Source organism: Electrophorus electricus, chromosome 16, assembly GCF_013358815.1.
Source record: "Electrophorus electricus isolate fEleEle1 chromosome 16, fEleEle1.pri, whole genome shotgun sequence".
Taxonomy (NCBI): domain Eukaryota; kingdom Metazoa; phylum Chordata; class Actinopteri; order Gymnotiformes; family Gymnotidae; genus Electrophorus; species Electrophorus electricus.
The window spans coordinates 10,256,699-10,271,702 of NC_049550.1; the positions used below are offsets into that span (position 1 = coordinate 10,256,699).

At 38.2% G+C, this 15,004-nt stretch overlaps 1 protein-coding gene across 2 annotated transcripts; it reads left to right on the top strand.

Annotated features, from left to right (window-relative positions):
- The first annotated feature begins 6,736 nt into the window (after positions 1–6,736).
- On the top strand, positions 6,737–10,910 carry LOC113578522 (SH2 domain-containing protein 1A-like). 2 transcript variants are annotated; one of them, XM_027011820.2, is made up of 4 exons: positions 6,737–6,870; positions 7,691–7,751; positions 9,213–9,357; positions 10,589–10,910. In XM_027011820.2, exons 1-4 carry the CDS (start codon positions 6,737–6,739, stop codon positions 10,615–10,617), a joined length of 369 nt encoding a protein of 122 aa, XP_026867621.2. In that variant the 3' UTR covers positions 10,618–10,910. The 2 variants fall into 2 exon arrangements, with proteins under 2 accessions (XP_026867621.2, XP_026867622.2); XM_027011821.2 differs by having other exon boundaries at positions 7,718–7,751.
- The last annotated feature ends 4,094 nt before the right edge of the window (positions 10,911–15,004 follow it).

Here is a 15,004-nt window from a genome sequence, read left to right on the forward strand (position 1 = left end):
GGTATTAAAGGGGGCAAATCTTTGATATGGTGGTATATTGTAAATCCAATGTGCACAAAGATATTAGCACCATTAGTAAATATCAAAGATATCTTGACAGACGCCTGCATCTCATTAAAAGACTCAACAGGTTTAGTCTAGCCTCTTGTGCAATTCTGAGCCTTTTCCCTATTTCATAGCTCTGTTTCTGTTTATTTTTCTCCCTGAATCCTGTTTTTTGTTTGTTTGTTTTTTTAAGTCTAGAAATACCGTTGATGCACCTGTCTGTTTTCTTGACCCCTGCTTGTAATAACGATAATGATTCCTGAGCTTAAACACATGTGGCATAATTACTGGCAACCCTGTATTTAGCATTTTGTGCAGTCTTCTGTAATAGTATTTGATGAAGTAGGAGAACACTTAAAATGGTCTGAGGTCATTCCCCCAAAACAAAACTTATCCTTGACACTCATTTGTGCACTGTCCTCTTCAGCTCACCACATAGGATTATGGAGTTTTGTCCAAGATTGACACTGCAAAGCCCTCTAGTCAGTGAAACGGTGATCAGTGAAACAGTGTGGTCAGTGGACTTGCTTTAATTCTCACTGTTCTGTTTGAAGTTTTGGATACTGGGGAATATTCATATGCAACCAACTCCTAAAACTGCCCAGCAGTGATCCAGAAAGGTTTGCTTCTCCCTGTGCATGGACACAAAACACACTTGTGTCCTTTTCTAAGCTATAGGTGGGTGATTTTCATGATTCATTTCATTTTAATCAATCTTTTAACTTACTTTTCAGAATGTGATAGTCAAGATTATTGAACACATAATGATGAAAACAGGTAGCAATTATCAGAGAAAAGAGTACGTAGAAAAAAAAAGGTGTCACTTTAGTGACATTGTAACATGAAGTGAACTGAGGCAGGACGTACATGTGGTGATGAATGACATTAATTATAGCAAATCTGTTCCCATTAATCTTAATACAGTCCATAGTAAGATAACTGTTAGACAAAGAAACATAGCCAGAAAACATAGTAAAACAAAGTAAAACATGGAGATGCTTACATCTGACAACTCAAGACAGGAAGACAGGTGTTAAGGACAGGAAGGCGTTATGGTGAAAAGAAATGCAGGTAAAAATGAGAGCAGGCGTATATAAAACGACACAAGGGAGACAAACGATACAAAAACAAATACAAGCTACCATCTAATGCCCAAACGTCTACTAAAAAAGTTGTTAGCCAATTCATTGTCTGGTGCTGTTCTATTTGACATTGTTATAACTCTAGGTGTAAAGGTGTAGAACTCAAAATCTACACCTTTCAAGAACTCAAAATCTAGGAGCAAAAAAAGGGCGTAACATAGAAACATGGAGATGCGCTCTGTATGGGCTTTTCAGTGACGTTTGTTTTCTTGTTATATACGGGAACAAAACATACAAAATATATACACAACATTGTTGTGGTCATCCGTTGTGACGATGTCATCTTGACAGCTAACTGGTTCTTTTTGCGACCTCGTGTGGATAACCTGAAAAACACCATAGCATGAAGAAACAACTCAAAAAAGTTCCAAGAGCATAACAGACATAAGTTCCCATGTGATGTAGTTCCATTTTACATCAGGAAAAACGGACTAAGGCATTCCTGAATGGATATAGCTAAAACTAAGTTTTAAAAAGTTTTATATTTGCTTTATATTTGCACAATTTTGTTGTATTTGCACAATTTTGAGTCTGTTAAGGATATACAAAATAGTTTTTTTCACTTTCAAACTCCATTCTACTAAAAAAAAATCTTCATTTGAATTATCATTTTAAATTAATTATCATGTAAGGACTAAAAAAATAAATGATAATCATGAATTGTCCAGGAGTTTAAAAAATCAAGTTTACTTTTTTTTTTTTGCAGTACCAGTCCTGATTCTAACTGTCTGTAATTTCTTAATTATTGTCTAAACATGAAGATGGATCATTTTAGGTGTGGAGCTACATTTGCTGAGCACTTTAATAGAAGCTCTTACCTTGTTTCTGCATTCACTAACCACCAGAGCAGTAAATAACCCCAGTAACTAAATGATTGTAAGATATTTATGTGTCCTATTCTTTGTACAACCCATCATTTAACAAAAACACTGCAAAGCCTTTTTACATAATCCTGAATGTAATAAATAAAGCTTTTTTCCATAGCACTGGAAGATGCAATACATGTAATAGCTCTGTGAGAACATGCCTTGGCCATGATGCATAAGCATCCTTTCACGGTTGATGTTATGAATGCCACATTTTTAAAAATTATGGACCTGTGTCATCTGCCACATTCTTTGTTATTCTCACACAATTTTAAAATGATTCCTTTATTTTATATTTAATTACTCTGCATTTGTAATGTTGTGATAAGGTGAAATTATTTATATTGAATGATGAATGAAAGAATTAAAATGAAATAGGGGAATTCTTACTTACAAGTGTGTTATCCTTGTGCCCTACACAAAAAGCTGTCATATTGTAAATATATTACAACATAGCCTATTTAGGTTTTGAAATACAAATGCAGTGTTCCATTTCTGTATTGGGTGGTCTTTGGAAGGCTAGTGAATGCCTGAAAAAAATCATATATTCACAAGTATAATTCCAGTCCATGGTATTCTATGTTTCCATATTGATTTATTAGGACTATCATTAGTGGCAAACTCAGAGTAAGGATTTGGTGTTGAGGATACAGTGATGTTTGCCTGAGACATATATGCAGCTGGAATGAAAGTTCAGTTTTTACCACATCCTGAAAATAAGACCAAAAAAGAAAAAAAAAAACAACAACCTTGAACTATCACAGGAAACAGCATTTGTATTCACACTGTAAAATGTGAGGAGAGCAAAGAGCTGGCAGCATAAGTGAACAGACCCATAAGTAAGATGTACAATATGGATGTACCATATGTGCTGATCTAGCTAATGCTTGAGGCTCCATTAATTAGATAAAAGGTTTGAATGCATATTCATATGAAGTCCTGTCACCATGTTTCTATACCATAATAATCTTTACAGTTTTTCTCAATTGCTTTGGCTCATTTGGCTCATGTCATGCTTGGTGGCTGACCTGCCTCACACTGTATGGATGTGGTGATGATTCTATGATGACAGTGTAGAACAGGGCCATCAGCTCCTAGGGCAGGGTGAACTTCCTCAGCTGATGCAGGAAGTACATCCTCTGCTGGGCTCTCTTGATGATGGAGGTGATGTTACTGTCCCACTTCAGGTCCTTGGTGATTGTAGTACCCAGGAACTTGAAATACTCCACTGCCAACACAGTTCTGTCAAGAATGGTCAGTGTTGACAGGGTTGGAGGACTTCTCCTGAAGTCCACTCTTATCTCTGATGTTTTCACTGTGTTCAGCTCCAGGTTATTTTGGATGCTCCTCAAGATAACCTGGTCCACCACCTGTCTGTAAGGCGATTAATCACCGTCACATATGAGACCGATGTGCTATCATCTGCAAATTTCAGGATGTTGACTGAGGGATCCATAGAGGTGCAGTCATTTGTCATTACAGTGAGAAAATAAGTGGGGAGAGTACACAGCCTTGTGTGGCACCAGTACTGACGGTCTGGGTTCTTGATTTGAACTTTCCCAATATCACCAGGTACGTTCTACCAGTGAGAAAGTTGGTGATCCACAAGCAGGTTGAGGCCAGCACTCTGAGCTTGATAATTTACTGTGTAGTCATGCCAGGATGATAGTGTTAAATGCTGAGATTAAATCTAAGAACAGAATTCTTGCATAAATTGAAGATAAAGGATTAAGTGAAGACCCATGTTCACCACATTGTCCACCAACCTGTTGGCACAGTGGGCAAATTGCAGGGGGCCCAGCAGTGGGGTTTTGATGTCCCTTAGATGACACAGTACTTTCTTGAACTATATGTTCTTGAGCTATATGCCCTCTGATAGGTGTGCTAACTGGTAGACAATTATACTCACTCATTTGTATAGATAAACATTTGATAGCGAAAACATTTGAAATTTGTTTAAAAGAATGAGTTTCCATACAGTGGTATGGAGATTTTGCATGTTGCTTTGAAAATATTTACATTTGAGAATTAGCCCAAAGCAACTGAGAAAAACTAACATACTGTTTATGGTGCGTGAGGTATAGATTAATGATTTGTGTTGAAGAAAGGTAAAGGGCCTACAACCTTTGGTCAATGTTCCATGAGCTCATGAACTTTGGTCATTATCTCTGTTTCCTGCGTCTCTCAAGAAAAAAAAAAAAAAACTCAGCAAAGCCTCATGTGAGAGGTTTCTGTTTGATTTGTTTGCAAATGTGGGTTTTCAAGGAAGGGGAGGGGGTGTTTCAGTGCCTTTTGTGGTATTATGTCTCAGGCAGTAAAGACACCATATGTGCATCCTTTGTCCTATCATTTGTTACTTGTGTGTACACTATATTGCCAAAAGTATTCACTCGTCTGTCTTCACACGCATTAATATGTTTGCCCACCCTTTGCAGCTATAACAGTTTCAACTCTTCTGGGGAGGCTTTCTACAAGGTTTAGGAGTGTGTTTATGTGAATTTTTGACCATTCATTCCAGAAGCACGGGTTGAGGTCAGGACGCTATGCAGGCCAGTCAAGTTGTTCCACACCAAACTCGCTCATCCATGTCTTTATGGACCTTGCTTTGTGCACTGGTTCGCACTCATGTTGAAACAGAAAGGGGCCATCCCCAAACTGTTCCCACAAAGTTGGGAGAATGAAATTGTCATTAACAGTTCACTGCAACTAAGGAGTCAGGCCCAACTCCTGCAGATCAACCCCACACCATAATCCCCCCTCCACCAAGCTTTATACTTGGCACAATGCAGTCAGACAAGTACTGTTCTCCTGGCAACTGCCAAACCCAGACCTATCCATCGGACTGCCAAACAGAGAAGCGTGATCCGTCACTCCAGAGAACACGTCTCCACTGCTCTAGAGTCCAGTGCTGGCATGCTTTACACCACTGCATCTGACGCTTTGCATTGCGATGGTGATGTGAGGCTTGGATGCAGCATCTCGGCCATGGAAACCCATTCTATGAAGCTCTCTACGCACTGTTCTTGAGCTAATCTGAAGGCCAGTTGCAGACCTTTGCACACTATGCGCCTCAGCATCTGCTGACCCCGCTCTGTCATTTTACGTGGCATACCACTTTGTGGCTGAGTTGCTGTCATTCCCAATCACTTCCACTTTGTTATAATACCACTGACAGTTGACTGTGGAATATTTAGTGGCGAGGAAATTTCATGACTGGACTTGTTGAACAGGTGGCATCCTGTCACAGTACCACACTGGAATTCACTGAGCTCCTGAGAGTGACCCATTCTTTCACAAATGTTTGTAGATGCAGTCTGCACCTTGGAGTTCCAGACACTAGCTGCCATTATGGTGGAATAAACCATCAATCATGTATACCTTCAATGAGGGTTTAAGAGAGGAACTGCAGGTAGCACTTGCCTGAAAACAGGAGATGGCTTCCCTGAATGATGTCATCCACCTCACAATCACCTACAACCTCCTCTTGGAAGAGAAATGCCACTCCCTTCAATGGAGGTCACCTCTTAGAATTATGGTTCTGTGACTGGAATTTACTGCCAATGAAGATGGCCTTTGAGGAGTGGAGGCACTGGCTTGAGGGAGCATAGCACCACTTCACACTACCTCCAAACCACTAAGATGCCAAATTCCAGGCAGGCTTGGTGGTCTGTGTTCTTCTCCCAGTTTGGGCATGGGTAGTGACCAAAGATGGCTGGATGGGACCCACTGGGAAGCTGGTGGCCAAATATGCAGGTCTGTACACCATCCTCGCTGAATAAACAAGATGTACAGGGTGGGCATGCCGGAGATCAGGCGTGCATCGTAGGCCTTCCACATCTCTAACTTGATGCCTGTGGTCATGGGGCCCCTAGGAGGGCTGCTGCCACTGCTGGAGCTTGAGGGGGGTCCAGCATATAATATGATTGCCCTGTTGGACTTGCAGAAAAAGCTGCAGTACCTCATGGAATGGGAGGAGTACAGCCTGGAAGAGAGAAGCTGTGTGCCTGTCTCCCAAATCCTGGATCCCGACCTGCACTCCTTCCATCATTCGCAGCCAACCAAACCAGCCTCTCGTCGACCAGGCAGTCCCTGCTCTTGGAGGTCGGCGGGATCTTCAGGGGATACAGTCACGGTGTGACAGGCACCCTGCTCAAGAGACACACACGCTGTCACACCCACACTCACATACCCACACGCACATCACATCTGCCCTGCTCCAATTCACATGATTAGTACCATTACTGTTGAACAACTTCCAAGGCTGCACTTCTCATGTTTATAATTTATATGTGTATTCAGACTCTGCTAACTCTTATATCAAGGTTTATAGTTCATCTGTACAGCACTTTTTTACGCCTTGAGAACTAATTCCAGAGCTATAATCTTTTTCCTTTGATTTTTTTTTTTTTGTTCACCGCAGTGCTTTGTTATTTTTACAATAAGCACTCCATTCACTCACTTGATTCGTCTCGATAACTCCCTGCCGGCGTGGTCTACTCCATAACTTATTTTATGTATAGGCTATTATATAATTTTGTGGGTCATATATGTAACATGCATTTTCTTGCGAAGTAAAACATGCGAATATCTTGACATTCTTTGCCACGCCTCTTTTATTAGCGTGCGTGAAAAAGCCTTTCACATCAGTCACACAGCTTTTCATCAAACACTCATCTTGGTAAAATGCTCAGTTGTGTGTACTATGGGCACATTGACAAAGAGGGTGCAGAGAGACTACTGGAAAAACATGGAAAAGATGGGAGCTTCCTTTTAAGGGACAGCCAAAGCGTGCGCGGGGCTTTTTGCCTTTGCGTCAGGTAAGAACGATTTAAGCATGCTTTTATTTTAACTGCCTATAGATAACTTTTCACCGTCTTCCTTTAAAAAACAAAGTCGCCCCACTGACAATTTATGAAAAATTTAGACGTCATAATTCCATCTCTTCCTCTTTGTCGTCATCATCATCATCATCATCATCATCTTATTATTATTATTATTATTATTATTATTATTATTATTATTATTATTATTATCATTAATAATCAAGGATGTGAAAACTATTATCGCATATCAAATGTTCTTTATTTGGGCATTCAAAATGCACTAAATGTATTGTTCAGTGAGTTAATTTGTCTTGTTTAACTGTTAGGAATCTTTTCACTGTAAATACTAGCTTGAAGCAATAGTACATTTACAAAAAAATCAATAGACTTTCTCTTTATCTGTTTAAAGCGTAAAATAAGCTACTGTGGCAGAAAAGTCTCAAACTCTCTACACATTGATTTACTTTCTGAAATGCCCTGAAACATCTGAATGGATATGCTTGGTAATGGTTCAAATTAAACTGCCACAGTGAACATATATCATTAATCACGGTGTAATATTCTCACGGTCTTTAACAATGCATTGATACTCTGTACGTTACACAGTGGAAACAGAGTATCAGTGTGTACACAGTATGTGTTGTTTTACTCAGGACATTACATTATAATTAATGGTATAGTTACACAGTAACAGTGGTGGTATGAATAAAGTGGCACCTAATTTGAACATCCAACCTTTGATGCAACTTTTGAAAATCACATCAGATCTATGACAACTTTATAAAACTTTTAGTCACATATCTTTTTATCTAAGGAAAACACCATTTGTGCACACCTACAGAATTGAGCACACATCTCTAGGCTGGGCTGTTGAGGTGAGCAGACTCTGATTTCTACTGTGGTCTAATGTCCAAATGCAGTATATTTATTGTATACAGTTTGATTATCTGTTTACCTGATTCTGATTATGTGTAGAGAGTGGTTATGTGTACAGATTCTGGAACATTTAAAATGGTTTGTATTCACATTAAAAATTGACTGAAGCCTGTCTCTGTATAGTGCATATGCTGTATATAAACTTTACAGTATTTGGCCTAGTCACCTATATTTTGAATTATACAGAACCTAGACTTTGAAAAGGATATTGAGATACACACCCCGTGAATGTTAGGATGTAAACATCTACTTTTCCATATATAAACAGGCTCTTCCTACTACTAATTCAGAAGCACTTTGCTTGCACCGCTGATAAAGGCCCTCTGTTTATTTATTTTCAATTACTTCAGTTATATATTAAACATTTATTTTAAATGTTCAAACTTTAAACAGTTTTAACAAGAACATCCTAAAAAAGACAAATAAATAAAAGCTTTATAATTGTTTTTGGAATGCACATCACATTTTCTTGTTTAAATACACTTAGTGGTCATTAAGGGCAACTGAAATAACGCAAAGCACCTTTTGTAACCCCACTCCTATAATACATAACCTAATCAGCTTTACAATTTTAGCCAAGAACTCTACAACACAGCCCCACAATATATCCAACAATTGCAATAATGAGCATACATTGTTTTCAGGCTGCTTTGAGTATTTTCATTGCTAGAGATTCACTGTTACAATATATCGTGCAATGCAGCAATGCAGACAATAGAGACAAGGAGCAAGGCACATTTGTGGTCACAGTTTGCAGCTATAAATGCTACATTATTGAGTCTGTGGTTTGTCACAGTATGGTCGATCTGCCAGGTCTCCACTATACCAGGACTGCACTGAGCATTCTGTGTGAGTGCATAGATTAAAAGAGGATATGTGTCCACACTAATGGGGAAACTGAGCACCAAGATCTCAGACCAAAAATATTTGTCTTTTATCAGTCAAGGCCATAATCATCACAATAGATCAGGAACATATAGAAATTCACAAAAGCATTTAGAATAACTGTTCACTGTTCACAGTGGCAGACTATCTACTAATATGTCAGCGAATTTAATGCATCTTTCTTGTTGTCTTATTTCAGAAGTGTGTAACTAATCACTTTACATCCTTCTGTAGTGTGTACTGCCCAGATTTGGACAGAGATTCTGCTTAGGAGGTTCAAAAGCAGCATTTTTTACACAAACAAATTAGATTTTAAAGGTTATCAACAAAAAGTCAGCTCATTCCAGGAAACCTTTACAATTGTCTCATGATGTGTGAGACTGTTTAATTCAAAGACACAACTTCCATCACCATGATAATTCCCTGAACAATCTGGTTTAAAACCTTTTACAATTAATATTGTGTGTGCAACATAAAAGAGTAAACATTCTTATCATTCATTTTGACCATTAAAGACCATCAACAGAGCGAAACCCCAGTGGTTCCCATCACTGGATGAGCTCATTGAGTGCTACAGAAAACACACACCTGACCACATGGTTCCTCTTCTGTATCCCCTGGAGAAAGCAAACCTCTGTGTGGAGGACAGATCAAACCCAGGTGAGATGTGTGCATTTGTGTGTGTGTGTGTGTGGGGGGGGGGGGGGGGGCGGGGGGGCGGGGGTAGTCGTTTCATCAAAAAGGGTCCAATAATATTTTTAAATTGTTCAGTTCAGTAGTTCTTGTGGACCCCTCAATGATCTACACTTCAGTACTACACCAGAAATCAACTAGCTACAATAGACCAGATTGTGGTTCATCTGAGGGTTTCTATGCACTAAATCAACAAAAGTGTGATCCTTAAAGAAATATTCCAGTGTTTTTCAACCTAATCTATATCTTCCACAATTTTATTGTATGGTTAATTACTATGGACAATCATTTTAACACATTTTAACACTTTAAACCAATTAGCTCACAAAGCACATAATGAAAGCCAGGGTGGGTAGTTGTTGCATTCTGTCAAAAACGTTTGGTATACATGACCACATAATGTTGGTTCAAATCCCCAACTATTACACTCTAAAAATAGGCATCATATGCTCCAGACAGACATTAGAAAATTTCTTACCAAAGCTTTTCTTATTTAGTTTTATCAAACACTTAAGCAACACAGTTAAGAGCAATTTTGGTTACTTAACCAAAATTAACTTAACCCTAAGGTATTGTAGTATCCATGCACAATTAGGCAGAATTTTATTTATCCTTAAATGACTTGCAGTTGTGTAACAGTAAAGTACCATGTCAAATTTTTCAGTCTGGAAAACAATTAATTATACATATCTTTATCACAGAGGCTCTATGTTTATTAAAGAAATTCACCAACTACCCCTGGGCACCTATTCTCTATGTGTTGAATCAATAGTTTTTTTCTTTCTTTTGGGATTATATCAAAATGTATTTGTTTGTTGTAATTAACTGTTAATCACCAATGGAGATTACATTGAGCAATAACAACAGGACCTTTTACTGTCCTGCTAATGGAACATCAATGACACATGTATTTCACACTACACCCACCCAACACTGCACCCTCTGACTTAAAAAAAAAAAATTCTTATATTCTGCATATGCATGATTGTTGATCAAAACATGTTGATCAACCTATTTTGTAATAATTTGCATTGCTAGGCTAGGGAAGCCCCCTCACTTTCCTTAGTCATTTAGAAATTGTCTGTCTTACACATTAAGTCCAAATAAAGACAAAACCTGTCAAACCAAGTGCGCAGTCCTGTCATTACCATGTTTCAGTTCTAAATTATGGCTGTCTTAATGTTATGTGTTCTTTCAGTGGCAAAACTATCTTACATGGAAATGTGATGATCTGACATGACCCACGGAGAGAGGAAGAGACAAAGGAAGAGAGAGGAACAGAGAGGAAGAGAGAGATACACAGAGAGAGATAGAGGCTATACATTTTTTTCATATATCTCCAGGAGTCATGCTTCTAAGAATAATTCCACAAAGTGGCAGTAGAAATATTTAAAGCTGCCATGAAATCTTTTTGACCAATTTATAATTTGTATAAACATTTTAATTCAGCAGCATATATGCATTTTTTATTGCAATTCAAAACAAAGTGTGTTTAAAGATGTATATATAGGAATGTAAATGATTTTTTAAAGCATTGAGAAGTCATAGCAAATAATTAAGTGTTTCACATTCAAATATTAATCATTGTAGCTCTTCTTGTTGCTTCTGTACCTAAATCTTATCAAATATAAAACAAATGTACACACACACACACACACACACACACACACACACACACACACACACACACACACACACACACACACACACACCAGATGATTAAAATGAAGTAACTGAGTTCAATGGAGCAACCAAGCAGCAGGTTTGTGATTACAGTTAGACCTACAAGCTATCAGAGTACTGGGCTTGTCATCTGGACCTCTAAAAGTTGTCCACACTACAAATAAGAACTCCTAACCTTTCCTTGAATGACTGACAAGAAATCACAATTTTCTGTTTCTGTCATTCACTGGTTTCTAAGATAAAAATATTTAGATTATGTACTATCAGTATAAAGTTACTTTCTAAACTCCCCAGTGGCTCACTATGTACTATCTCTGTGAATCACTGAATCACTCAGTGAATTTCACTGACCATAAGTCACCAGAAATGACATAGCTCCGTGCTCTTGTGAGCTTGGCTTATATATACTTTAAAAAGCTTTTACTTCCCCTCCTGTTTGTTGAGGAATTTTTCATTCTTTAGCTCTTCCATACTACCAACATTCCATATCACTGATATTTTGTCACAAAGGAAATACATAAAATACATAGTTTTGATATCAGTCTTCATATGTATAGAATATTTTGAAACTTTGACTCCATTAAGTCAGGAAGCAAATCTAGGCAGTGAGTGGAGAGACAAAGTGGAAAGTACTTTTTTGTAATGCTCTAAGGATGGCTTCCCATTATCACTTCCTAGAATGGAAGTAGGTCCTTTGTCATCTGTACAGAACCATAAGTGGCAAAGGCAACTTTTAAAAGTTTTTTTTTCTCTTGAAATTGTATGCATTACTTTTCTTGGACTATCCTACAATTTTGTTTGTTGCAATGGTGTGTCTTTCTTTTTTATTTTTGCTTGTGTTTTTCCTTGACCACATATTCAGAGCCCTTCCAGTGGCCTCAAAACCTGATTATAGTTATTATGACCCTGTCTAGATGTGGGGGAGTGAATGTGGTTTTCCAAGTAGTCAAAGAGGCATACCACTGAGAGACTGGTGAAATGAGGTTTCTAGTCAATGGTGAATTCAATGTTTCTAGTCTATGGTGATTCACTGACATAAAACATGTAAAATCATTCACAAGAAGAAATTCGCAGCTGGCTCACCCGGTGACATTTCCTGAACCCTGAAACCTGAAACTGTCACGGGTGTTTATTTTTGCCTTGCAGCCCGCTTATTTTGTACCATTGCTCAAATCATGGAAAATAAAGACTCTTTAACTTTGCCTCACCTCTCGCTCCCTCCCTCTGCCACCGTCACAGCCAGATAATTTAAGATCAAAGTTAAGGATTGTCAACACTTCTCGTATTGGACTTTGTGCTAACCTGGGTGAAAACAAAAGTAAGACAAAAACCTTAACTCCCTCACTACCTCAAACACAAATGTCAGGCTAAGCAAGTGGAGCATAGTTCACTGAGTTTTATCCCTGATTACTGACAAGTCTGACTTTTAACAGAGCAAGTAAGTACCATTAACTGTTATCCACTGTGTGTGTTTACCAGTATATCCTATATTGCATTATTAAATGCTATATATTTACAGCATTTGGCGGACATTCTTATGCATTTACAGCATTTAGCTGATGCTTTTATCCAAAGCAACTTACAATTATGACTGAACACAACTTGAACAACTGAGGGTTAAGGGTCTTCCTCAGGGGCCCAACAGTGGCAACCTGGCTGTGGTGGGTTTTGAATTGGCAACCTTCTGATTACTAGTGAAGTACCTTCACCACTGTAATACTTACAAAAGTGCTTTGCCATTTATTCATAGAATACATCCTAGTACATTAGAGTCCTATATACCAATGAACTAGAATACTATTGAAATACAGGGATCAATTCTGAAATGCCTAGAAGTGCAAAATACATAAGCTCTATCTTGGACAACAATAAGTGCAACAAAGGAGCAGTCAACATCAGTGTAATAAACAATACCCTACAATAAGTAGTTTCAGTTAGTCAGTATAGGGTCAGTGGTCATTTAAATATTCTACAAATAGATGGGTCTTCAGTCTGCATTTGAAGACTGCAAGGGACTCTGTTATCCAGACTCTGCTGGGGGTTCTGTCACGGTTGGCTGGTCATCCCACGGGAGGGACACGGTCACTCCTGCTAGGGATCACATACCTGCCCTGCTCCCAAATCACCTACCTTTTAATTATCTCCACCTGTTCCTTGTTTACCTTCTTTATTTAAACCCACAGGTCCCGAGAGATAGCGCTGCACATTAGTGGTCTATGGGACTACGGGATTCCACTCTGTTCACCGCTATTCGGGGAACTGAAACGTGTATTCCCATTTGTTGGTTTTGGTTTCAAACTGATTGTTTAAATGGAGAATAAAGAGCACTTTGGCTCGACCTTGCTTCTCGCTTCCTCTGTGCTGCCCCCGTCACATAATCAAGCATGTTTTAATGAACCTCGCTTTGTGCACAGGGACACAGTTATGCTACAACATGAAAGGGCAACAACACTGGGAATATATAATTGTCTAAAATGTCATTGTATGCAATCACATTGTATGCGATTTTTACATGCTGCATACATCAGTACTGTGACTTTGTGTGGTCTATTGTTTCAGGCCTGAACAGCTGTTGCTTCTAGACACTTCTATCTCACGATAATAACACTTGCAGTTGACTGAGATCTAGTAAGGCAGAAATTTCACAAACCTTTAATGTAAGGGTGGCATCCTATGACAGTGCCATGTTTAAAGTCACTGAGCCCTTCATTACGATGGGTTCTATTGTTACTGTTTGTGGAGATTGCTAGCTAGTGGCAGAAACACCTGGACCCAATAACTAGGAGCAATATATAATCAACCTACCCTGCTGTGTAGCTGCGAGTATGACACATTAAGAGAATATATATAGCAAAGCATTCATACACAGTTCAATGTCTCATGAGGCATCCAAACTTCTCTTAATGTGTTGCAATCACAGCTGAGTACACAGCAGGGTAAGTTGATAGGTTGAGCAAACTTGCAATGTGAGATGACAAAATTAGATGATATAATCTGATATGATACGGTTTGCTCCACAGTTGGCTCTCTTCAGAGTGCATGTTCTAACCTTTTTTCAGTCTGAGTAGAAACAGGCAATAAGTTTTCAGTCTTCGTAACAGTGTACCTTCCAAAAAATAGATTGTTCCTTTATAGTGGTGAACTGAAAGTTCAGTTTACCATGTAGCTACATACACATTTCTATGTTGTCATTGTGTGGTCACATTTGTTCCCTAATTCAAGATCTGTTCTGGGGCACTGTGGTCATCTTCTGGTATGTTTACTCAAGCTGTCCAGTGCTTATATAGACATGTCATGTAGATGGTACTGTTTTGGTCTAAAAAGGTTTTGTTCCATATTCTGGCTCATGAGGCCATAATGTGTAGTCTTTTTTTGCAGTGTAAATTCATAAAACATCAGGATAATAAGATACTAAAACAGTGCCAAAACATATATGATATATATGATTAATGAAATATATGTTAATGGAAATCAAATAAATTAGTTGCCTTCAATAAAATATATATTACAACAAATATTATCATTCATCAAAATACTTGAAATTTGAGAAAGTAATTTGTTACCATTTCCATTCAAACAAAAAAGGAAATATGAAAATACAGCCAAATGGCACATGCTTCATGTCCAGTTATTATCCAGAGATGGATTATTCTGATGATTCCATAGTATCGCCAGTTCTCCTCTGCAGCTCACACCGTGCAACCTTTACATCTTCTTGGAAATAACTAGTATTTCGCTAATGACAACAATCGAAAAAAATATGTTGTTATTGGTTTACACCAGCTGAACTTAAGGGTGAATGCATGCTTTACTTGTGTACTTTCCATGATTTTTCTCTGCCCCAATATTTCCAGGGTAGTACTGAGGTTAAATTATTATAGTTGATAAATTGAACAAAAAGAATAATGTGGAATAATCAGATTATAATTTT